Source organism: Cebus imitator, unplaced genomic scaffold, assembly GCF_001604975.1.
Source record: "Cebus imitator isolate Cc_AM_T3 unplaced genomic scaffold, Cebus_imitator-1.0 Scaffold24, whole genome shotgun sequence".
NCBI lineage: Eukaryota > Metazoa > Chordata > Mammalia > Primates > Cebidae > Cebus > Cebus imitator.
Genome location: NW_016107339.1, coordinates 2,727,664 through 2,752,771, shown reverse-complemented (window position 1 = coordinate 2,752,771; position 25,108 = coordinate 2,727,664). Strand labels below are relative to the sequence as shown.

Here is a 25,108-nt window from a genome sequence, read left to right as displayed (position 1 = left end):
ATCTCGGCTCACCGCAACCTCCGCCTCCTGGGTTCAAGCAATTCTCCGGCCTCAGCCTCCCGAGTAGCTGGGACTACAGGCATGCACCATCATGCCCAGCTAATTTTTGTATTTTTAGTAGAGACGGGGTTTCACCTTGTTGACCAGGTTGGTCTCGATCTCTTGACCTTGTGATCCACCCGCCTCGGCCTGCCAAAGTGCTGGGATTACAGGCTTGAGCCACCGCGCCCGGCTATGTGCAGTTTTAAAGTAGAAGACTAATATAATTATTCTCATTCTGGGATCCTATTTACAAGGATATCACAAAGATGGTTAAGAGGATTCAAGAAAGCTTAATGAAACCTGTTTCTTCACCTGTCAATAAATTTCATAGGCGAAATTAAACATTAGGTTAATGTGCTTTTTATAGGAATCACATCAATTCTGTATGATCACACTGTATGACGAATAGAGAACCTATTCGTCATCAAAACTCTGATCATCATTGACGTACTTTTTTCCTAACTCAAGAAAGGAAGAGGAATGATTACTTTAAAGCTTTTTTGTTCAGAAATCAGAATAATTGCCCAGTGGAAGTAATTAAAAAAGAATGTTGTTTAAGAGAGTAATTCAAGGAAGAGGTGCCTCAGTTCTGACAAGTCAATAGTGGCAGAATGGAAAGAGTAAATGGTTCTTAATGATGGAGAGACTAAAATTGATGAAAATGTTACAGCACGAACCTTGGGAGTGTTGAGTTTTCTGTTTTTTTTAAATGACACCAGCTATGAAGAATGAGGAGAAAATTAAAACTTAACCTTTGAAGAGAAAGTGCATAAATGTTAAATAGGAGCCAGATCATATCACTGAAATTTATGTAATGTGAAAAATATATCTTAGGCTGAGGGGAAAAAAATGAGAAAATTTTTTTCAGAGTCCTTATTCAAGTATCAGATATATAAGCCAGAATTTTATTTGTTTTGTTTCAGCTTTGACTAAACTACCCTGAAAGCAGGATTGACGTATATATGAAAATTAAACTTTCAAATTAGATATTTTCCAAATCTAATGTTTTAAAAATAAATTCAGACCTTTTTTGGGAAAATCTCTATTTCCATCAAGAGCTCATCTTTTTGCTAACTGGTTTAATGGGTTGTCTAGAATTTTATACTTTTATCTTCATTCCTGTTTGTTTGTTTTTAACCCCTTCTCAAATTCCCCCTCTGAAAATAGTCTTTAAAATGTGAGATCTCTTTGCTCAACAACCTATTTAAGTCAGAACCATTTGTATCTACTCTGGCCAGTTTGTTATCTGATAATCTGGTTAAGGACCAAATGATTTGTATCCTAGGAGAAACCACCAAATCCATGTGTGCCCTAAAGTTAGTGGCTTTCAAAAAGTATAAAAGAGGTAAACATAAAACCATTAAAAAAATTGATTTGCACTTTTTTATCTGATTAAATTTTAAACAAAATTGAAGAAGATCATTTACCAGTTACCAGTGACTGCACGTATTCCTTCGAAATTCACTAAATTTTAATAGAAAATTTTCTCCAGGTTGTATAAACATTATTTCTTTATGCTAATAATTTTCTTTATGCGTAACCTTTAGAAACTCTGCTAGAGCTGTTTAACTTCTTAATGACTAAGTGGCAAAAATTCACTCAAGCAAAAAATTTCTTGATAGCCATTTTATGTCCTATTATTGCCCCAGTATTGGAACACACAAATTTTTTGGCTCAGATATTGAGTCTCTTAAATAAACTGGAACATCTAGAGAGAATTTAAAAACAGTAACAGTTTAGAAGTTAAAAATAGTAACATTTAGAAGGATTATTATAATTTTTTTTTCTTTCAGCAAATATCAGAAACCACACTTTGAAAAATAAAAATATTGGGGGATACATACATGCACACACATATGCCTTTCTTTTTTAAAACCCATCTTTGAATCAAGTGGATGTAATGTGCTACTTTTAGAATGGAAAATGCATTTACTGGTATGTCTCTGTTCAAATTTATTTTCCATGTTTTCTTTAATAAGACCAATGTTAACTTAGCAAGAAAAGTTACGTAGACTGCCAGCTGAGGTTCTTTTCACTTTACACAAAGTAGATGTTATTAAGATGGGGAGAAAGATTAATGCATTTCCTACTAATTCCATAGAGGAGAACATGTATCTTTATTAATGTTAATGGTGGGGGCCTCTCATAATGTTATAGAATAATCTGCTTTAGCAAAGGTTTTTCTTCTAAAAAACTTCATATCATTTAAAGGTTAATATCTTAGGTAAAGAACAATATCTTAAGACAAGTGTTTTTATTACAGGACATGATGGGATGGTTTATATTAAATTATATGATGATTTGAATGGGAAAGAAGAAAAAGTGCATCGCTTCTTGCCCTCAACTTTAATGCCTTTAATCAAATAATGACCTTCTGGAAAATAGTTAATTTTAAGCATTTGGAAAGATCAATACCACTTTACCACCAAAAAATGGTCTAGATGATGAAATTTGATGTATTTAAAGTATCATTTCACCCTTTTAACCTAGTAAATAATTTAAAATGCTTTCAGTATTGCTTTGCCTCTGTTTTGTTTCTCACTGCACAGTGTTATGATTCTTCATGAAAAAAAGGTTGCAAGTGGGTGTGTGAAGCATTTAGACCTCACACCTAGAAATGGGATTGTATCTCCATTAGGTCTTGGATATTTCTGCATTGGCCCCCCAACCAAAAGTAGTATGTTTAAATAGTACCTTTGAGGCACAGTGTATATAAAGCATAGAACATATGAAAATAGAACCTTTCTGCAACCCTACTTTTGTAAGGCTTAGTTGTTTTTTTTCAGACAGAAAAAGAGGTGGTTTAAAACGTTATTAGTCACTTTGCGTCTTTTGTGATATCTTTAAACCTTTATGCTAAAGGTGAAGGATTTGGTAGCTCTGACAATTAGAACCCATTTTCCCCCAGCTTGTGGAACACTGATATGAAATTACCCTTGAGTGCCGACAGCTTTGCAGATAAAAGAAAAAAAAAAAAAAAAAAAAACACACACACACAAAAATTGCCCTCTATTAGCATGTTTGTGGGCAGATTAAAAACTGTCTTCATTAGCATAAGTAACACTTACAGATTCTTTTAAAAGTAGAAAATTATTTGCTGAATGATAAATTGCTAGCTTTATAGTTAGTTGTTGTTGAAAATGTACTCATTCAAATGCCTGGTGTAGTTTAGTCTACAATACTGAATTTTTTGTTAGAAGTACTATTTAATGGATTATGTACTTAATCCTTGTTCCTACTACTTGCTGAAATGTAATTCATGCTTTCCACTAAAATGTTTGTATCAAATACTTTCCTATTTAGATTGATTTCTTTTAATATCATATATTATACTATATACCCCAGAGATTGGAACAAAATATTCCTTCAAATAACACATAAAAGATGAGGGTGAGGGGGGATAAATACAGACTATAAAATGTTTTACTTTTTTAGAATTCAAATTACCAGTCTATTTTTTTCAGCTGTATTTTTCCTTCTTAGTTGCAGTAAGAATTATTTGTCATTTTCTTTCTCTTTTTATAGCTCTTAGTTTTAAAATGTATATGTACGTAATGATAATATATACATATATGTATATTGCATTAAATGACTTTTTTTCTCGGAGAATACCAAAGTCTGTTTTCTCCTGGAAAAGTAGTTATGTTACATACTCCCAGCTTTGTCACAGAACAGGCCTTGTTAGGGGTTCTCTTTTTATGCGTGTGAGGCTTTATAAAGTACAATAAATTCATTTATGAAAGGAGGTTACTTTCTTGACTCAATTAAAATCATTGTGCACCCCTTATCTGTTAAAATGTTAGAAGCGAATTGACTTGAATTAAATATTCTAAAAAGAGTGGAGTGGAAATCAGAGATTGAGTTTGGTTGGAAATTAGCAGCTGAGAGATGAAGGTGCCAGGATTTTTATTTAAATGTGGTACAACAAGATTCTGTCAGTAAAGCACATCATTAGAATATTGAGTTTAGAACTGCTAATTTTTCCTTTAAAATGAGCATACAGTCGTGTGTTTCATGGACCATAATAAATTGCCATTGTGTTATCATTGAGTTTGTTTTGCTTTTTTGCAGTACTGATTTGGCAGTTATTCTGCATTTTCTCTTTTCCTTCCCCCCCCCCCCGCAGTCTTACATTTCTTTAATAGATCCCTAACCAAAACCAGTCAAAAAGAATGTTATTTATTTCATGCAATCTTAGGTTTAGCATCTTTTGCACCATTTTCTTGCTTACGTTAGCAAGACATTTGCAGATGGTTCTTGGTTACTATAAAGTACACAACAGTATTTCCTTTGTGGCAGATGGATTTAAGACTTTTAGTTCTCAATAAATGTAGGTTTACAATCCATAACTTTACAGGATTTGTGTTGTATATAACAGGTTTGAACATATTATCTCAGAATTCATCTGCATGGCATTTTCAGCTTATTCAGGGTCCATGCCAGTTTTTTTAAGTAATAGGGGGAGCACTGTGATGGATCGCAACAGCTCAAGGCGTGATTTTGAATAGAAACAAAGGGTTTAGAACAGAAGGTGTCAAATTAAACTTTGTCAGTTTGAAAAGTAGTAACATCCTGAAAGTTTTACTAATTTATTTACATGTGGCTACTGTTTATATTTTGCCCTCTTTATATGCAGCGTAATGTTGCTTGGCAAATTTACTACATTTAAAGTTGAGGTTGTTCCTTGTACCATTTTAGTTTTCTGAGAATGGATTGGTCTCATTATTTTAAGGCTGTTAGTCCCCTGTCTTTTCTACTGTTCAAAACAGTTGTGAGCTAATTTAATTTAGAGAGCAGTTTTCTATTCCTGCCTATGGCCTTACGTATATCAAGTCCCAGAGACTTCTCTTAAAAACGTAATTATGTTTTGTTTTTGTTTTTTGCAGCAAAGCACTGGATTTCATTCTTCATCTCTCCCCCCACCCCAAACATAAATGCAGTTATCACTTAAAAACTAGTACATACTTTGGGAATCACTTTTGTCAGATATTAAAAATACTTTCACATATTCATCTTCTTCCTGTTTGTTTACTCTAACAATAACACTTGTGGAAAACTGACCTAGGAAGAGGTATTGAAGAATTAGCATTTGGCTTCTTAGTTGTTTTCTGCAAAAACATAGATCAGATTACTGTCATTATTAATAGAGTAACAATCAATAGGATTTGAGGTAGTCAAAATATTCCAAGGTATTTAAATAGCATTAGAATAAATTATCTTATTTTTGCCAGTATAAATTGGGAATGAGCCAATTTATTTCTACACTGACAAAGAGCTAATGTGTCAAAATGTCTGTTTTCCATTATTTTTTAAGAGAGATGCACATCAAGAGAAGCAACCCCCCCCCTTTTAATTTTTTTGGAATACCCTTGTACAGCTAACAGTTCCCAGCTGCACCGTTAAATATTTTTCTAAGAAGCATCTGATTTCAGTCTCTTAAATCATCATGTTTCTTGAAAGGCTAGCGGAGGCATGCTTCAACTTATAATTCATCAAATTATTTTTAGATAAGGAATTAGAAGTATTATTTAAGGGCAGAGGTTAATAGCAGACTACTGGAAATGTTATGTTAGTCATGGGCAATTAATAAAAATAAGGATCCATCTCCTAAGTATAGAGACACAGAAGTGACAATATGAGCAAAATATTTGTTGAATGAGTCAGGGCTCTTTTTCTGAAATATTTGTTAAACCAGCATGAGTGTGATTGTTTAGGAATTAGCTATCATTATTAGCCATTTTAAAAGAACTAATGATTTTCTTTTCCAAAGAACATCTGTGATCCACATGTTTTTTCACATATATCCAAGTGCTAACTGATCTCTGCATTACTTTAAAAAGTTTCTAAAGGATGTGAAAAATCACTGGAGTTTTTCAGCTCTCTCCAAGAAGCTTTTCTTACATGAATCATTCTTAATTTAACTTTTAGCAATTTTTAGTTACAAGCATTTATTTCTTAAAAAAAAATTCTTAAATGTTCAATGTTTAGCATTTATTGCAATAGTAGAATACTAGCCAAGTTAAAAAAAAATCTGCTCTTTTCTTTATGAACCTCTAACTTCTTTTGAAAGGTATATAAAACTGTGTGATTTTCTGTGTTCAGGTAGAGGGATCCTGTCAATTGTGATGGCTAAAGGAGGCAGACAAGTAGGAGATGGAAAGTAGTCTCACCCATAGTTAATATTAAAGCCTACAGGAAGATACATATCTAAAACCTACACAGCAACAAAATGTAAAAGTAAAGTATAAAGAATAGCTTAGTTGTCGGAAAATGTATATTTTCATGGCTTAATTCAGATGGCAAATATTTACCAGTAAGAGCTAAGTAAACATCTCTAGGGCACCATATGCAAGTAGGTCTCAGATACTTCAAATGCTCACATACAGTTTTGTAGTTAATGTATTCACATAAATAGAGCTGAAATATGTCATATTATAGTATTCTGGAAATAAACATAGAATCGCCATGGTTAGAAGAGAAGCAAGTTCAGTGACACTGCAATCACAGTGATTTTTATGTTTTATTTAGCTAACAGTCTTTCAGGTAAATCTTCAGTTTACTGCCTGCTGTCTTAACCTTGATTTATGCATTCAGTGGCATCAAATGAGTGCATGATTACATGACCATCCCCATGCATATATTTGCTTAATTAAAAGACCTGTTGAATAGGAATACTAGTAGATGTAATGAGATACAGCAGCAGTCACCATGGGCTGGTTAACAGATAGGCCTTGGGAAGATTATATGTCAGTTTTCTACCTTTTCTTCAAGTAGGCCATTTTGGGGAGAACAGGCCATGTTTCTTTCCACTATACACTGCAGTCAAAGAAGAATTTTTCTTTCTAATGGTTTCAGTTTGAGAAGGGAAGGAAAATCATGCCATCCTCTGACCTCACCCCTGATAACATAAAAAATAAAACCCTCCTTGACGAGATCTAAAAATTACATAATAAAAAAAAACAGTACTTCCCTTTTCATCCAACTAATTTGCTTAAAATTTCTAAGAAATGTCTTTGTCTTAGATCAAGTTCCCTAAAAGCAGAGCCTAGGATGGGAGTCAGGTGCTCATGATTTGGTGAGGGCCCTGGGAGGAAAGGAGGAGGGACAGGGAAGAGCAGGAGGTCCAGTAAGGATGTGGTCTTGGGCAAAGTCTAGCCCTAGGTTGGTGGGCGGGGGAGCAAGAAGAATGGGGATGGCTGTCTCTAGAGAGTAGATTGAAGGGTAGAGTAAGTCGTCCATTTTCAGAAAAAGGGCCAGGGACTTTGTGCCACTGGGTCAGCCGGTCACTGGGCATCTAGGGTGAGGAGGTCAGTGAAGAAGTGTAGAGATGGCTTCAAGACATTTCTCCAGAACAGAATGCAGGTGAGAGGCATAGCAGGCAACTGAACAGCAGAGGCTGCCTTGCTTGGTGGGGGCCTGGGTCGAACACCCTCACTCTTCCCTTGAGCTCCATTGTTTAGTGTCCACCATGGCAGCCAAGGTGAAGACTTGAGATGACTGGAAAATGTATTCTGATGCCCACTCAGTTCTTGATAGATAACCCCAGGGTAAAAAACTGGGCCTTGGAAGCATCAGAGAGGTTCAGATTTTGGCAGTCACTGGACATTTCCTTTTCTCTTAGCCCAAGAAACTTATTAAATTCTTGCCTGACAAATCATATGCTCCCACTGCAGTAAGCAGAAAAATAGACTCCATTGTCTCTTTTTTCTTTTTTGACTCAATCTTGGCTCACTGCCACCTTCGTCTCCCTGGTTCAAGCAATTCTCTTGCCTCAGCCTCCCGAGTAGCTGGGATTGCAGGCATGCACCACCATACCCAGCTATTTTTTTTGTATTTTTAGTAGGAACGGTGTTTCATCATGCTGGCCAGGATGGCCTCAATCTTCTCAGGGTGGACCTTGTGGTCCACCCACCTCAGCCTCCCAAAGTGCTGGGATTACATGCACTAGCCACTGCAGGCCCAGTGTCTCTTTTTAAAGAATTGTTTCATAGCAAATTATTCTAATGCCCATTGTAATCATCATGCCTTATACTGGACAACATTCGTGCTGGTACAATTGCACATGTCCTTTCTGTTTCATACATGCACACACACATAAATATTCACACAGTTTTCTTTCAAATCCAGAAATTACAAGCTTAGGAAATCCTTTTAAAAAAAAATATTTCTAAAATCTGTCTTGCCCCTTAAGCACGTCAGTATCCTCAGATGGCCAGCCACTCATTAGACAGGAAAGTTGCGCAAGACTGAAGCACATCAACTTTTTCTCCTATTTCATATATTACAAAATCTGTGATAAATGCTCTCTTACCCTCAGAGTCTGAAAAATGTGTCCCTCCCTTGAGATGCAAATCTGAACTTTGATTAGAAACAGAGTCTGCCTCCTTGACAGCCACAGATAACCTCTCTTAACAAGTTAAAAACAAATTTTAAAGCAGATTAGTGTGTTCTGAGCTTATGAAAAAGTTAATTCATAAGGTTTTTCCTTTTTAGCTCCTATTGGAAAATGCCATTCCCCACCCCATAGGCACAAACTAACCTATTATGCCCTTGTCTCTAAGGGATGGTTATGTGAGCTGTTACGCTGGAAGGAAGATCCTTCTCCAGAAAACAGAACCCTGTGGGAGAACCTCTCCATGATCCGAAGGTTCCTCAGTCTTCCTCAGCCAGAACGCGATGCCATTTACGAACAGGAGAGCAACGCAGTGCATCACCATGGCGACAGGCCGCCCCACATTATCCATGTTCCAGCAGAGCAGATTCAGGTTTGTTTACCTTGTTCAATTCAATATAGCAATAAGTAAATAAAGCTTTAAACTTAGCAGGAAAATTAGCGTTTCTCTTCCTCCTGCCAGTCTAAACATAGGCTTTTTAGCAAGAGATAACAATACACTGCCCTCTTGCTCAGGGGGATAAGCTGAAGATTAACATACTTTTTCCAACATATGTATTGTGTTCCTCTTTCTTCATCTTCCAACCCCCAAAGCGACAGGAATCCCCTTTTTACACTCCTTGTTTGGCAAGTGTGTCTTTGTTGGTATTGGGTTTTGTGTTGAGAGTTTAAAGTTTTTTTGTGTGTGTTTTTTAAAAATCACAATTTAAAACCACCTATTTTTTTAATTAATAGCACAGTACCCCCGAGGAAAAGAGCTACTGCTGTTACTGTAAAGGAAGTTTGTAGAATCACAATTTTGTACATTGGATTCTGTCCAGAAAGAGGAGGGGAGGGAAGCTTAATTGGAATCTTGCTTTATCGTCCTTGGCCCTTCCTTCACCTTGTGTTTAATCTCTGTCTCCCCATACTTCACAGAATGTAGGTTAGGGGTGAGTCATATCTGTTTGTCTTTCCTTTAGAGCCCCTCTCCCAGCACCCTTGGGAAAGGAGAGTCTAGAGGCGTTTTCTTACCAGGCCTGCCGACCCCTGCACCATGGCTCAGTGCTGCTCCTCAGGTGAGCGGGCACAGTTACCTCTGCCAGCAAGGGACACAGAGAGGGAGTGAAATGAAGACCTGCTCCCCAGGTCAGGATTTTCAAAGGATATACCATGGCCATGGCCAGAGCCCACTGTGCCAGCAGATGCAGCCTTGTGCTTTGTCATGCTATGGGACTTGTCACCATTCATCTCATAAAGGAACTCTCCTCTGAATTTAGATGGAAGAGTTCTGGGATCAGGTAGTCCATAGTGCTCTTAGGGCCCCAATTGCTTAGGAAGCGTTTGTCATTGAACTTGAGCTGTAGAGCTTATATTTGTTAAAGGGGATAATTTTAGCTTTCTCTTTTAAAGTAAAATGCCATTGCCTTCCAGAGTCCTAAAATTCTACCTTTGTTGAATCACCTGCATTATTTTTTATATTTCTGTAAAAATATATATAGATACACGTGTGTGCGTGTATATATATATATATATAGCTAAAAACAATAATAGAGTTGTTTACCAGGATAAAAAAATTCTCGAGTGTGTATTAAAACAAGTTGACAGAGAGGTTCCCTTTAGGATTTCAAGCAGTAAAATAACCATGAAAGCCTGAAAAACTTACTGTTTAGCAGAAACAAAAAAGAGAAAAATGTATGTTAAGTAATTTTAAAAAGTACTCATTTGAAAATGTAAATTGTTTTTAATAAAATTCCTTCTTAGAGCTATAAAAGGAAATGCGTAGAGACGATATCAGCATTCTAATATTGTGCCACTTACTCAGGTTGATTTGCTTTGCTGGTAAGAATTATGGATATCGAGTATACAGTATGTGCATGTGTCACATATTTATGTATAATTGTGTATGGAAATTATAGCACATATAGTAATTATGAAAAAGTGTCTGTATACACTAAATTTAAATCCTAATCACATCTGAGTTTACTATAGACAAAACAATTCGCTAGCCGTCGTATGGGGGATTGAACCTTTATTTTGAGGTAAGAAAAAAACTTGCAGTGTCAGCCTAGCGCAATTTGGTAAGAAATTGTGTGTGTATTAAATTGGAACTGTCTGATAGAAAAATCGCAAATGCGAGAATCTTAAAAATCCTTTGGTCTCATGACAGATAACATTGAATAAGAGCATACGCTCATCTTCCGTTCTTCCTGGCCATTCAGTGAAACGGAGCAGAACATGAATTTCTTTCCCTACTGCTCTGTAGCTCACCTTTCTAAAATGTCTTTGAAATCCTAGCCTCTCAATCTTCATTTTAAATCTTTGTTAATTATTTACATCATAATTTGATGTGCCGTCTTCGCCTTTGATGCGTGTCCTTCTAGTGAAGTTTATGGCTCCCATTTTCAGAGCACTGAGTTTTCACTTCCTCCACTGATGTCTGATAAGTAAGTGCAGTAGCCCCCCATATTATTCATTTGGGGGGCATAGCCATATTAATTCATCCCTTCCTAGTTCATATCATTTTTGATTTTTTTCTAAATGCTGTGGGCCATTTAGCTGGCCTTCCTTTTTGTTCTAATTCTTCGTCCCTATCAAAGAAGCTATATGCGGGATTTGTGACCACGTTTCCTGATTCTAGGCGGCTTTGTGTGGAGCTCCACGCTAGCAGAGCTCTGATTGTCTCCTTGTTTCTCTGCAGCAACAGCAGCAGCAACAGCAGCAGCAGCAACAGCAGCAGCAGGCGCCGCAGCCTCCACAGCCACAGCAGCAACCACAGGCAGGCCCTCGGCTCCCCCCACGACAACCCACGGTGGCCTCTCCAGCAGAGTCAGATGAGGAGAACCGGCAGAAGACCCGGCCACGAACAAAAATTTCAGTGGAAGCCCTGGGAATCCTCCAGAGTTTCATACAAGACGTAGGCCTGTACCCTGATGAAGAGGCCATCCAGACTCTGTCCGCTCAGCTTGACCTTCCCAAGTACACCATCATCAAGTTCTTTCAGAACCAGCGGTACTATCTCAAGCACCATGGCAAACTGAAGGACAATTCCGGTTTAGAGGTTGATGTGGCAGAATATAAAGAAGAGGAGCTGCTGAAGGATTTGGAAGAGAGTGTCCAAGATAAAAATACTAACACCCTTTTTTCAGTGAAACTAGAAGAAGAGCTGTCAGTGGAAGGAAACACAGACATTAATGCTGATTTGAAAGACTGAGATAAAAGTATTCGTTTAGTTCAACAATTCCACTGGTACCTACTAACAAAATGAAAAGTTCACCTTGTATTCTCTCAGAAAACCTTTGTTGTTCATTGTTTGGCCAATGAATCTTCAAAAACTTGCACAAACAGAAAAGTTGGAAAAGGATAATACAGACTGCACTAAATGTTTTACTCTGTTTTACAAACTGCTTGGCAGCCCCAGGTGAAGCATCAAGGATTGTTTGGTATTAAAATTTGTGTTCACGGGATGCACCAAAGTGTGCACCCGTAAGCATGAAACCAGTGATTTTTTTTTTTTTTTTTTTTTTTTTTTTTTTTTTTTTTTAGTTATTATTCTGGAGCCTCAAACAAGCATTATAACTTCTGTGGTTATGATTTTCTCTCCTATAATTATTTCTGTAGCACTCCACACTGATCTTTGGAAACTTGCCCCTTATTTAAAAAAAAAAAAAAGAAAAAAAAAGAGTTTGTTACTCTATTGTATGTTACAAAAGAACTATAGACTGTGGAATGCAGTTTAAAGATGACATATGCCAACAAATGCCTTGTATTATATGGCACTGCCGTAATTCAAATTTGTTTTTATTTTGGAAATAAAAGTTCACTGTAATTTTTTTTCATTCTCATTGTTACATGATTTTTTTTAAAAAAAGGAAAAGAAAATGTGAAACACAATTTAGTCCTCATTATTTATTTGTAGATCCTGCAGCATCATGTTGTAATTAATTTTTTGGAAGTTTCCGTTAAATGTAATATTGCTTCTCTTGTTACCATACTGATTCTTTTCTATTTATAAATGTATTTTGATGGGCAGTAAAACAAAGTGTCTTAAAAGTTTTAAATAGAGAAAATGTGCTTTACACAGTTGCCTATAAAAAGTGCTCTATGTTATCCAAGCAATTCATACTATAAGCTTCACTCTTATTGTTGTATGCAATTTTTACTATCATGCAAATAAGCTTAGGTAAATAAAACTAATAGATCACCTTAGAAAATTATGCAATTAATGTGAAAATAATTGATGTTTGCAATGTGTCTTCCTTTGGTTTACAATCAATTTTAAAGCTACATCTGTATAAAATTTCTGTATAAAGGTGTATTTCTTTTTTATGAGTTTATGGCTATGAAAACACCAGCTATTTTGTTACAGCTGGCTGTTTTTATAAGTGTATCACAATTTTCTTTACGCAGAAATGTTCTGCCTAGGAGTGGTTATTGACTGTAACTACACAATTAAAATTGTTTGTATGGTATGACATGGTAGGGTTTGTCTGCTTATGTGAAGTAACTTTAAAGAAAAGTCAAAGGATGGCCCTCTCATTTAGGTGCATGTTAATACTTTCTTGCTATTTAACTGATTTTGAAAAGAGCAATTGAAAAGTTACTTGAAACACTGTAAATTTACATCACAAACACATGCTCATTTTTAAATAGGTATGAAATTTCACAATGAAGATAACCTGTTTTGGTTAACATTTTGCTTAATAAATAGAGATAGGATGGTCAAAAGACTCTCCAACAAAAACATAAATCCCGTCTCTAGCAGTTATGTTCTTAGAGTGGATTCGTCTGTGCTTATTTCACAATACTTCAATTATAGCAACACTTTTCCTTAAGCTAATGTACAAATATTTTTAAAGTCCATTAATAGTATCAAAATAAGTAGGGGGAAAATGGACCTTCTGTATAAAAACTGCTTAGTAAGCTTTTTTTCTTTTTTTTAACAAGTTTTTGGAATAAGTTAATAACTAAGCTCATTTGATTGTGTATGTCATAACTTATAAGAGCTACATGAAGAAAATAGGAATAACACACCTGGAATTTAAATACAGTCTTCTAAGTTCTTGCAACATTCAACTTAGTAAAATGCCAGAATATAAAATGAGGTGTGCTAATGGTCACAGAAAGGACTGAGGCCAGCATTACAGTTTTGCGTGATTTTTATTTGCCTCTTCACTTTAAGGTTTCCTAGATGCTAGTAAGGGTATCTGGGTTGCTTGAGATACCATTCTGCAATTGCCCTTCTCTTTCTGCCTACCATTTTCTCAGGCCCTGATGAGCTTATTGGTAGGCAACTGGGCTGCTTTAATGTTGTACTTTAGAAACTAAAATGGAATCATTGAAAACTCTCAAAGAAGCTTTAAAGTTCCATTTGCTTTTGAAGCACAGCTAAGCTACTCTGACGGCAGCTGGTTGGTTGCAAACTTAAAATTGTACTGAAAAGTTGCCACTTCTTTTTATGAAGAAAACAACTCTCAAACATTTTTGCTCACTAGAGTTCAGAAAAGTAATAACTTGAGCCAAAGGAATTTGAATTAAGAAAACTAGATTTAATGTATTTAAGAAATAGAAACTAGAATACCATTAGTTAAATTGTCTTTCTCTTCCTTATATATCCCCTAAGTTTAAGGAACAAGGCTGGATTTTTAACCAGCCCAACCCTAACACAAGGTGTCAAATAGGTATGAAATTCAGTAATCTTTTTGGAAGGAGAAATTGGGTTGCAAATAACTTTCCATTGCTAATAACCTAAATTATTTGAAATAGTGTTTTCAGTGAAATGAATGTCTGTTGGTAATCGACATAGCAATGCTAACAGAATTCTCACATTGATTTTTTAACTTTTTTAAAGTCACCATGGTTTTGATAATTTGATATTTTAAGTGCCCCCCCTCCAGTGCGCACCCACACACACACACATGCACATGTTAATAAACAATGATGGCCCGGATGGAGTGAGCAAAATTGATTTCAGGGAAGATGGCACATTTTAGAAAAGACTTGCCCAGATGATCTTCCATATTGCTCACCAATGTCATTTATCGCTCATGCCAGTCCTCCTCCTGTTACCTGTGGCATGATAAAATTCCTGTAACAAGCTTCATTGTGTCCATGTATTTCAGAGACTTTTAAAAGCTGGGCATGACATAGCGTTTTGTGCTGTTAAGACCTTAGCAGAGTCAGGTAGTTTACGGGTAATATTCAACCTTGTGCATCTGAATCTGTCATGGATTCCCTTCACTCAGCACTTTGCCACTAATTTGTATTACACTCTGTGGCCATATAATACTTGCACATTATGCAAAAAAAATGTTGATAGTATCTCCTTGCCACACAACATGCAGAGCTGACACATAACCTTTGAAAACCAAGGTAACTAATATGTATGCCCTAGTTGTGTGGCGCTTGGTAACAAAGTCTGTACATATTATGTATAAAATGTGTATTGGTTAGCATTTAGTGCTAAGAAATTCTGAGTTTAAAATAAGTGTTTTTTTCAAAGTAGCGATATCTATATCTGTGTTTATCTAAAAATACTAGCTTGAATAGAAAACATTCTCAAATGGTTCAAGATTGAGTAAAAATGAGAATCCCATACATTCCATGATTAAATTCTGCCCTATTCCCAATTGTTAGCATCTGGCTGATATTAAGGTCTTTGATTGTCACAATATTCTCAATAAATGAGACATTCTGAACTGTCTGGTGATATTTTCAAAAAGAGCAATTAAAATGTGTATTCCCTATAATACAGCTGATGAACTGTTGTGTTAAAGCAAGTTGGAAAATTGCATGATAGCGTGGGAACCAATGGCGGTCCAAACTTTAATCACATCTAAAAATATCAGAAAATATCAATACTAATCTTCCTTATGCATATTTTTTACTTTTTAAGAGGGCTTATTATGAATTCAATGTTTCTTCTGAGGCAATCCTTTTAATGTAAATACTAAATACTTGCATGTCTTTTGACAAAGGCTAAACTACAATCTATTAATATGCACATTTTTGATAAAATATAAAGTACCCTAATTAAAGAAATTGTGGTAGAAGGTGTATGTCCTGAATACTATACCTGTTTAACAATACCAAATGTTAAATAAAAATAGTTTGAAATTATTGTTTAAAAGATGAGCAACATTTTTAAGACTTTCTTGTTACCCTACTTATAGGGAGCATCTATCTCCAAATTTAATTCTATCAAAAGCACACTACCAAAATTCAATTATAGCTTCTTGTCTTGTACCAAGGCTGTGTGGTTACCTTTTCCCAACAATTGTTTTCATCTGCTAATACAATGACTGTGATCAAAGCACTTGACCTGGACCCTGCTCTCTATGATAGTGGTTGATGAGTGAATGCACTAGAGCAGTATGTTATGCAAAGTAAACACTTGCAAAGAAACTCCAAAGTGACAAGGTAAATGTTGCAACAAGGTAAATGTTGAACATTATTTTGCAACAATTTGAACAACATTTTGCAACAAGGTAAATGTTGAAATTATTTACTTTGAGTTGAATCAGAAATATTTGCTTTTTGCGGTACTCAAATACAAAATTTTCATTACGGTGACACTTCAATGCATGCCCTTCCACTACCACCTCCATCTGATAAAATGATGTCCCATGTGCTACTCTGATTTTCCTTTCACAGGAGAACCAACAATACCTGTTAGATGGGAATGTTAAAGAATATTCAAATATTTATGTTTATTTGTTAGCCTGTGGCAATGTGATGCAAAATGAGAATCTGTCCAGAGCACAAACCTGTTGAATGGCATCTTAACATGGGGACAGGCTTCATCTAGTCCACCTTTATTTCCAAAGGGAATTTGCAAACATTTGTTTTGCTAGATCTAGCACAAAGGCTTCCTCCTCCTGAGTCTCCCTTCCTAGTATCCTCACACGTTTTAAATTTAGAAAAAAGCATTTGTAGAATGCTTCATTTTATTAGGCACTGCCACAAAAATATCTTGTTTAAACCTCTCCATTCCACTATGAGGTATTTAAGGCAGGCACAGCATTCTCACTTCAAAGACAAGGGAAAGGAAACTCAAATAGGTTAACCGATTTGTTCAGCTGTTAAGTGGCCACATTTGTCCCAAACTCACATCTATCTTCACATTTCTCTCTCTTCTCCCTAAACAAAGCTTTTTCAAATGCAGAAAATGCACAACAAAAAAACCCTAATGGCAATTCAAAATTTTCAGAAATATATTGTAATGCATATTTTGCTAATATGAAGACTTTGATCACTAAGTAATTGAAATCAAGTGTATGGAATATTTCATCATGAAATGGTAACCGCCAAAGACCTATACACACCAAATGTTTTTTAAAAAAACAAACTCTACTGTGGAAAATTTCAAACACACACAGAAAAGTAGAGACAAAGAACTCCTATGGATTTATCACCTAATTCAACAATTTTCATTTTTCCATCAATAAATACTTGCATAAAACTCATTAAGATAAAATTTCTACAAAAATATTTAAACTGTTCAATGGTTTTTACCCATAATGTTATGACATCATCTTTTTTTTAAGAAATGAATTTTCTGATTTCTAGAGAAAACATTAAAACGAAGTTTTTCTCAGAGCTCTCAGAGCATTTTCAAAAAGCCAAGTTTTAGAAGGAGAACATGTGAGAATTCCACAAATATTTGTAATATAAAAAAATAGAGACAAACCAGTCTCTCTTTATTTATAAACAATACATGCTTTCATATCATTGTTGAAACTAAAGTACATAATTTTCAGTTATGCATAATAAAATATGTAATTAAGCAACATTCCATGGTGGATTAAAGAATTAAAAGCTTCAGGTGCAGAAAAGAATTTGTTGGCATTTTCCTTGTCAAGGTGGTATTTTGAGGTGTTACTTTTCATTTTCCTTTGACATCTTACACACAAATAAATAGACAAAAACAGGTGAGGAGCAGAGAAAATGAAGAATTGGCTCTACCACAATAGAACTGACAAGCATAGCTAGGTAGAATATTTGCAACATGCCCAAGAAGACCAAATTAAAAAGAACTGAAATCTTCTTAGCCTGGAGAGAAAAATCTCTAAACAGGGGGTGTATGCCTTAAGAAATAGAAATAGCATAATAAAAAGTTAACTGGATTTAGTAATTCCTATATTTCAAACTACATTAAATTAATCCACACTCCAACCAGTACAGTCCAGCAAACTTGTTTTTCAAATGAAGAACTAAATTTAATTAATAATTCTGTGCTATAAATATTGAAGTTGATACAGGCATTTGGCATTTGTCCTGTTTTTTTTTTTTTTAAAGGATAATACATCATATAAAATCAAACCACTTAAATGTCAGAATGTGTCAGGATGATTCTGAAAATAAATTATTCTACTGAGCATCTAAGAAGAAAATAATGTTATAGACATGAAACTCTGCATCTAACATCAGTAGGATTTGCTATCTAGTGTCTAAAATTTTTCATGTAATGCTTAAACTACAGTTATAATCAACCATATAGATCAAGTAAATTCAATATCATGTACTTATATCACTCAAATCCTGCCACAGAAATATGCTCAGTGAATGAATGAATGAAATTAGACAAATTAGGAAAACCATTGAACAGATTGTATGGGAATGAGAACTACACCCCAAGAACAGTCCTCTTAGTGCGGCATTCTAAATTGACATATGCGAAGAGCCATTTGTTGGCCTTTAAAATATCACATCTCCTGCTCCTGTTGAACTATAACATTGTTGTACATCTTATTACAAAAAGAATTTGCTAGGGCTTTCATATATACTACAATGAAACGGATAGAAAAGAAAAAATGCAGCAAAATTAATGCAAATTTGAATAGAAAATAACACAAATTGAAAGGACAGCTTGATACAAAGAAATGAGTATCATGAGATCTTACATAATTTATTAGAGGGGCCCTATCAAAATTATTGCTATATGATTAACATAAAATAAACTTTACTTACAATATACAGTTTGATATTTTGACATAAATATGAAAATATATACGTGAAATATTTGTGTATATATACAAATACATACATACACACAACTAGGAAACAGAATGAACATACCCATCATTCCAGTAGTCTCCTTGTGCCCTTTTGTAATAATCCCTCCCTCCCATCCTTGCCATTAGCATCAGTCACCATCCCCATAAAATCATCGATTTGCTTTACAATGAATATTAAATTCAAGTACTCTAAGTCTTTTATATCTATTCTTCTTCTTCTAACTTGTTTCAGTGATTCTGGGTATTTTCATTATGAATTTTATATCCACCTTGTCAATTTCTAAAAAAAAAATACAGGATTTTGATTAAGATTGCTTTAGCTTCTTAGATCATTTCGGAGATAATTGGCATGTTAACAATATTGAATCTTTAGATCCATAAACACAATACATCTCTCTATTTATTTGAATCTTTATTTTCTCTCAGCAATGTTTTATAGTTTCCTAGCACACCTTTGTCAGATTTATTTCATATTATTAATACTAAATTATCTCATTTTTCTATTAGAATGCAAGTGATTGTTTAAACATTTTTATTTCTAATTGTTTTTAGTATAGGGAGACATAATTGATTTTTTTTTTTTTTTTTTTGGTATATTGAGCTTTTATCTTACAACCTAGTCTAAACTTAATCAATAGTTTTAATAGCTTTTAGATTCACCGTCAGATTTTCTACATAGACAATCGTATCATCTACAAATAAAGACAACTTTATTTTTTCCAACCAAAATCCTTTCTTTCACTTTCTACAATGTCCAGTAAAATGTGGAGTAGAGATAGATAGTAAGAACAGATATCTGTGCTTTGTTCCTGAAGTGCTAGCTAAGCCCTTTACAATACAAATTCACTTATTCTGTTAAGAAAGTCATGGAGGTAGCTACCTTATGATCACTGTATTTATTGATGATAAAACAGGCACAGAAAGATTAGTAACTGGCCCCAGTGGATATGCTCTTCACCTCTCAAAATGCAGTTGTGCTTTTCACCCTACATTCACTGCTCTAGCCTGACTTGCCACAAGGAGCACAGCTTTCCACAAGGAATCAGCTTTTGATTAGATTGTCAGGCTATCCATCAAATCCTACTTAACTGGTCAGGTGCGGTGGCTCACTCCTGTAATCCCAGCACTTTGGGAGGCTGAGGCGGGTGGATCACGAGGTCAGGATATTGAGACCATCCTGGCTAACACGGTGAAACCCTATCTCTACTAACAATATAAAAAATTAGCAGGGCGTTGTGGCATGCACCTGTAGTCCCAGCAACTCAGGAGGCTGAGGCAGAAGAATCACTTGAACTCGGGAGGCAGAGGTTGCAGTGAACCAACTTCGCACCCCTGCACTCCAGCCTGGTGATAGAGCGAGACTCTATCTCAAAAAAAAAATTCTATTTAACAAAAATTAAGTTGAAATATGGTAAGGGGAGTAGGAGGAAAATTGTGCAAAAGAATAAAACTAAAAGAAGAATAGGAAAGCTAGGAGAAGGGAGAGGGATACAGGAAGAGAAAGACGAGGGTATATGTTGGAGAGATGATGAGAAGACTTTGGCTGATGAGTGCAATTAGTTACACAAAGGGGAAGCATACCTTCTGCATATGTTCAAATTATGAGTAAAAAGCAAATGCCAGGAACCACATAGAAACTTACTTTTTATTTATTCTAAAGACATTACCTATTTATAAGTTTGGTGCTTTTTATAAAATGCCCTAATTTTGGAAAAAATATATTTATACATACAGATGACCTTTGAAGAATGACAGACTTAGGAGCACCAACACCCAGCCAAGAATCCACTTATAACTTTTGACTTATCTACTAATAGCCTACCTTTGACTTGAAGCCTTATCAATAACATAAACAGTCTATTAACATGTATTTTCCATGTTATATGTGTTATATATTGGATTCTTATAATAAAGTAAACTAGAGAAAAAATGTTATTAAGAAAATCATAAGGAAGAGAAAATACATTTATAGTGATGTACTGTATTTATTGATGTCATAAGTTTACAACCTATTCACAAGATGAATCTTCTGTCTGAAATGCTGTGCCACCATGGCTGCAGACCTCAATCTATGATACATATCAAGCAATTTAACTTTTCCTTGTAATGTCACCACTTTACTTCTTGGAAGCACTTCTTGCATCATTAGCGGCACTTTGCATGTGTCTCATGTTACTCAAGACTTACAGTATTCCACTAAACATCATGAAAAATACACGGGAACTGAGCGAGATCAATTTTTACTGAGATGCAATGTACTGGGGAGAGGAAATGCTTACATGAAGGTGATTAATTAGTGTCATGTGGTGTTTTAAGCAGACACTTGAAACATGTAAACTCACCACAATGGCTACAGGAGTACAGTATGGACTGCCATTAATTGAATGCAGTTACGGTTTACCACTGCACCTTTACATTTGTTTACATTTCTCTAGACTGTGAATGGCAAATGTACAGTCTGTGTTTGTGTTCCTAGGTTCTGATAATTTTAACTTTTTAAAATAGATTTATATATATTTTATGGTGGGAAATGATAAAAATAGACTAGTAGCTACATATATTTTATGCATTCATGACATACTTTTTCTTAATGTTTTCATTATTTCTAGGCTATGTGATTCTTCTTCAAGTTTTTACAAATTGTTGCAAAGCTGAAAAAGAAGGCCAATCTTTATTGAAAAAAAATTCATGTGTAAGTGCACCTGCACAGTTCAAACCCATGCTGTTCAGCATCACGTATATAATGTCAGAGGAAATAAAATGATAATGCCCTAGATCGAAGACCAGCAAGCTGTGGTTCACGGGCCCAGTCTGGCCTGCCACCTATTTTATAAAGTTTCATTGGAACACAGCCGTACCCATTCATTTACGTATCTCTGTGGCTGCTTTTGTGCTACGACAGCAAAGTTAGAGTGGTTGTGAAAGAGATCATATGACCCATCAAGCCTAAAATATTTACTCTCCCATTCTTTACACAAAATGTTTGTCAACCTCTTCCCTAGATTATTAAGCTCTGCCTAAGTTTGCAAAGGTAAAGAATTAAAGCGATTTTCTGGATAACTTGTATAAAAACAAAATAATCTTTTCAGTGATTTTCAGAAGAGTTGGAGCATATATTAACCAGAAAACTCTTTCATTCTGAGTTCTACATTTCATTTGATGTGTATGAAGAACATAATTTTTATGTTTCTATTAATTACATTGGCCTACACGAGAGCATGAGATCAGAGATCCTACACCCTGTTGCTCACCAGTAAATATTCTATAAATTTAGAAAATTATTGAGTAGAAACTTCACCCCTTCTTGGTAAACTCTAGAAGTGTTAATATTCTTGGCAAAATTGTTTTTGCACTAATTGCTGTATCCATCTGCTCTGTGAGATTGATTAGACTGTGAGAGCATTTGCTCTCTCCCGCAATCAATGCTTCCTGGCCCAGCAGAAAGCTAGAGCTGTTTTATTTCCATCCTGAGAAGGACGCGCCACTGACAACTGTAAGCTTTTCCTTTGAGGATTTGAGATTAAATTGGCACTTGGCTTGATGGTCCTTTGGGAAATGATTCAGTCTAGAGAGAGTTCCATTGAAGTAAATCAAGACCACGAAGATTTAAATGATTCCTTCTTACACAAAGAACCCCCTCGATTTCAGAAAGGCTATTTTTTTTTACACCCAGTGGTTGGGTGCTATATCCTGGAGAAATGTTCTACTGACCACTGGAGAACCAATGTGGAACAAAGAGCTCTGTCCTCATCTCTGTGAAGTTTTTGGCTCATGAAACCTGCAGAGACTGAGTAATGCTGTCAGTGTGTCTACAGGAAAGCAGCTGCAAGGACTAATTCTGTCTGAATTGGCTAATATTTATCTGAATTTTATTTATTTATTTGCTAAAAATACACCCATCACAATAGCCTCTGGTAAAAAAAATGGGGAAAACATGAGAAAGACATAGTAAAATATTATGCAAAAACAGCAATAAATTGTAATCCTCCTCATGGATCTTAATGCCACACCATATTGAACAGTCATTCCAGAATCTGCATGTATGTGATACAGTGTCCTGCACAGAATAAGCAACTTGATTTTACAGATCAAGTGTGAAAAGATACTCTTCTCTGTAAGCTTCAAAAAATGAACCTCGAGAGTATTTCATTTAACAAAATTGTATATTCTCCTTACTTTGAGCCAGGCAGTGTTAGTTTAAAACTCCCATTGCCAGAAAGGCCAACTACAACAGGAATCTCCACATGCTTGCCTCTTCGTACATGTCTACGGAAAGCTGAGTCTCCTCTGGACCAGAGAGAAGTGAGACAAATAAAAAGACGAGGCACGTAAATTTTTTTTTTCAGTATTAAATTTGTGCATGTGAAGGACTGAAACTTCTGATCCTTTAGTTTTTTATTTCTGGTGGTGAAACACTTCTATTGTGAAAAGATGGTGATAAGTTATAAGAGGATCATTTGTTTTCTACTGTCTTTATGTGGTACAATGAGTGAAAAGCAGTCTTACTGAGACCACCTTCAAAGATTTTTATTTTGTTTTATATGTCTGTAACATTTAAAACCTAAGACCTCTGAATTTGGCCAGCAGTCTCAAACCTTTTGGACTCAGGATTTCTTTATATTCTTAAAAATTATTAAGACTTCCGCTTCTGGGAAAATGGAGCAGATATACTTTTCCTTATTCCTTCTGCTAAGTACAACTAAAAAGCTCTGAACATTATACATAAAGCATGCACTAACAAACTCTGAAAGTGAACAAGAGGAAGGAAGACCAGGTAGGGACCTCAGGACCGAAGGAACAACATAGTGATAAGTGCCCTGGATTTTTTTTTTTTTTTGCCTCATCCATCCCAGACTTGAAGCTGAAGAGGCAAGCAACCCAGAAACAGCAATGGATATGACAAAGTAAGCTTCCCCAATCTTGTTCTCTCTAACCTAAGGAAAAGAAAAAGGACAGCTTAGCAAGACAGAAAACTTTTAGAGAGTAACTATGTGACTCCAGCCAAACACCATAGAAAAACCGTGGCCCTACCTCCACCATCCCCACCAGAAAAGCTGAGTGTGAACCTCGAGAAGCTATAACAAGGTTCCCCAGTGTCCCCAGGGAATGGTGTCAGAGGGGGGCCTAGTGGACGGTCAAGACTTTTATTACTACCCAGTGGTGACAAAGCCACCTGACACCCTCACCAAATTATGCTACTGGAAGGTACAAAGGGATAGTAACAATGTACTCCCACTTCTCCCAGCCAGGGAGATAGCATTGGAGTCCTAATGGGGAGCTGGAACTCCAATCCCCACTTGGCAGTAAAAAGGTGGCATCCCCACTTTCCTTGCCAAAGCAATGTCAAAAAAAGACAGCTAAAATAGAGGATTTAAATAAGATCCAGAGTCTCATAACATAATACCCAAAATATCCAGGTTTCAAGAAAAAAAATAAGAAATTATACTGAAACTCCAAAAAAATCCTCAAACTAGATATAAAAAAAGGAATCAATAGGGGTAAAGGGAAAGGAAAGGATAAATAGGTGATACACAGACAATTCTTGGGGCAGTAAAACTATTCCCTGTGATACCATAAAGGTGGATACATGTCATTGTAAATTTACCCAAACCCATAACACGTACAACACCTATAATGAACCTTAATGTAAACTATGGACTCTTGGTGATGGTACTGTGTCAATATAGGTTCATCAACTGTAACAAACTGTCATGAGGGATTGACAATGGGCAGGCTCTGTGTGATCGTGGGGCAAGGACTGATGAAATCTTTGTACCTTCTGCTCAATTTTGCTGTGAACCTAAAACTTCTAATTTCTTATTTTTGGGTAAAACACCTCTTTTGTATTCTATCTTTTAGAACTAAAAACATATTTTTTTTTTGCTCTAAAAAATGAAGCTTATTAAAAATGTTTAAACCTAAGTATTACTTACACTAGTTTGAATTAATATGTTAGCAGAAGATAAGTTTTTTAATGATTTTCATGACTGTGGGGAGCAATGAACATTATTATAAATTAAAAAAATAGATGTATGCTGGGCACAGTGGTTCACACCTGTAATCCCAGCACTTTGGGAGGCCAAGGCAGGCAAATTTCTTGAGCTCAGAAGTTCAAGACCAGCCGGGCAACACGAAAAAAGCCCATCTCTACAAAACACACAAAAATTAGCCAGGTGTGGTGTTGTGCACCTGCAGTCCCAGCTAGGAGGGAGGCTGAGGAAGGAAGATCATGTGATCTCAGAAAAGCAAGGCTGTAGTGAGCCGTGATTGTGCCATTGCATTCCAGCCTGAAGCACAGGATAGAGACCCTGTCAAAAAACAAACAAAAACAAAAAAACTCCCCATAGATAGGTTATAATTGCTTTGCTTTGCTCCATAGTGAAATAGAGAAATATAGGATATATTCATTTTACCCACCTTTAGAAAAAAGATCAAGATAGAAAATAATTTATATGTGTTGCTTTTTAAAAGATCATCTTTATAAAATAAACATATTAAGCATTAAAAATACAATATATGCAGACATTGAGATTACAGAAATGTTAAAATTATCCAACAAAGATTTAAAGCAGTCATATAAGTTGCTTCAATGAACAAGTACAAATATGTTGAAAACAAATGAAGAAATAGAAAGTCTCAGCAAAGGAGCAGAAGATATAAACAAGAACCGAATAGAAAT

General features: G+C 35.5%; 1 protein-coding gene across 12 annotated transcripts in view; it reads left to right on the top strand.

Moving 5' to 3' along the window:
* SATB1 (SATB homeobox 1) overlaps positions 1-13,159 on the top strand; it is a 98,908-nt gene extending 85,749 nt beyond the window's left edge. For 5 of the 12 annotated variants that reach the window (XM_037736386.1, XM_017522215.2, XM_017522217.2 and 2 more), the window contains 2 exons: positions 8,604-8,807; positions 11,109-13,159. In XM_037736386.1, the coding sequence (XP_037592314.1) occupies positions 8,604-8,807; positions 11,109-11,627 (723 nt within the window). In that variant the 3' untranslated portion in view covers positions 11,628-13,159. Of the gene's footprint in view, positions 1-8,603; positions 8,808-9,396; positions 11,065-11,108 lie in introns of those variants that run through there. The other 7 variants (XM_037736387.1, XM_017522219.2, XM_017522224.2 and 4 more) reach the window with 6 other exon arrangements.
* The last annotated feature ends 11,949 nt before the right edge of the window (positions 13,160-25,108 follow it).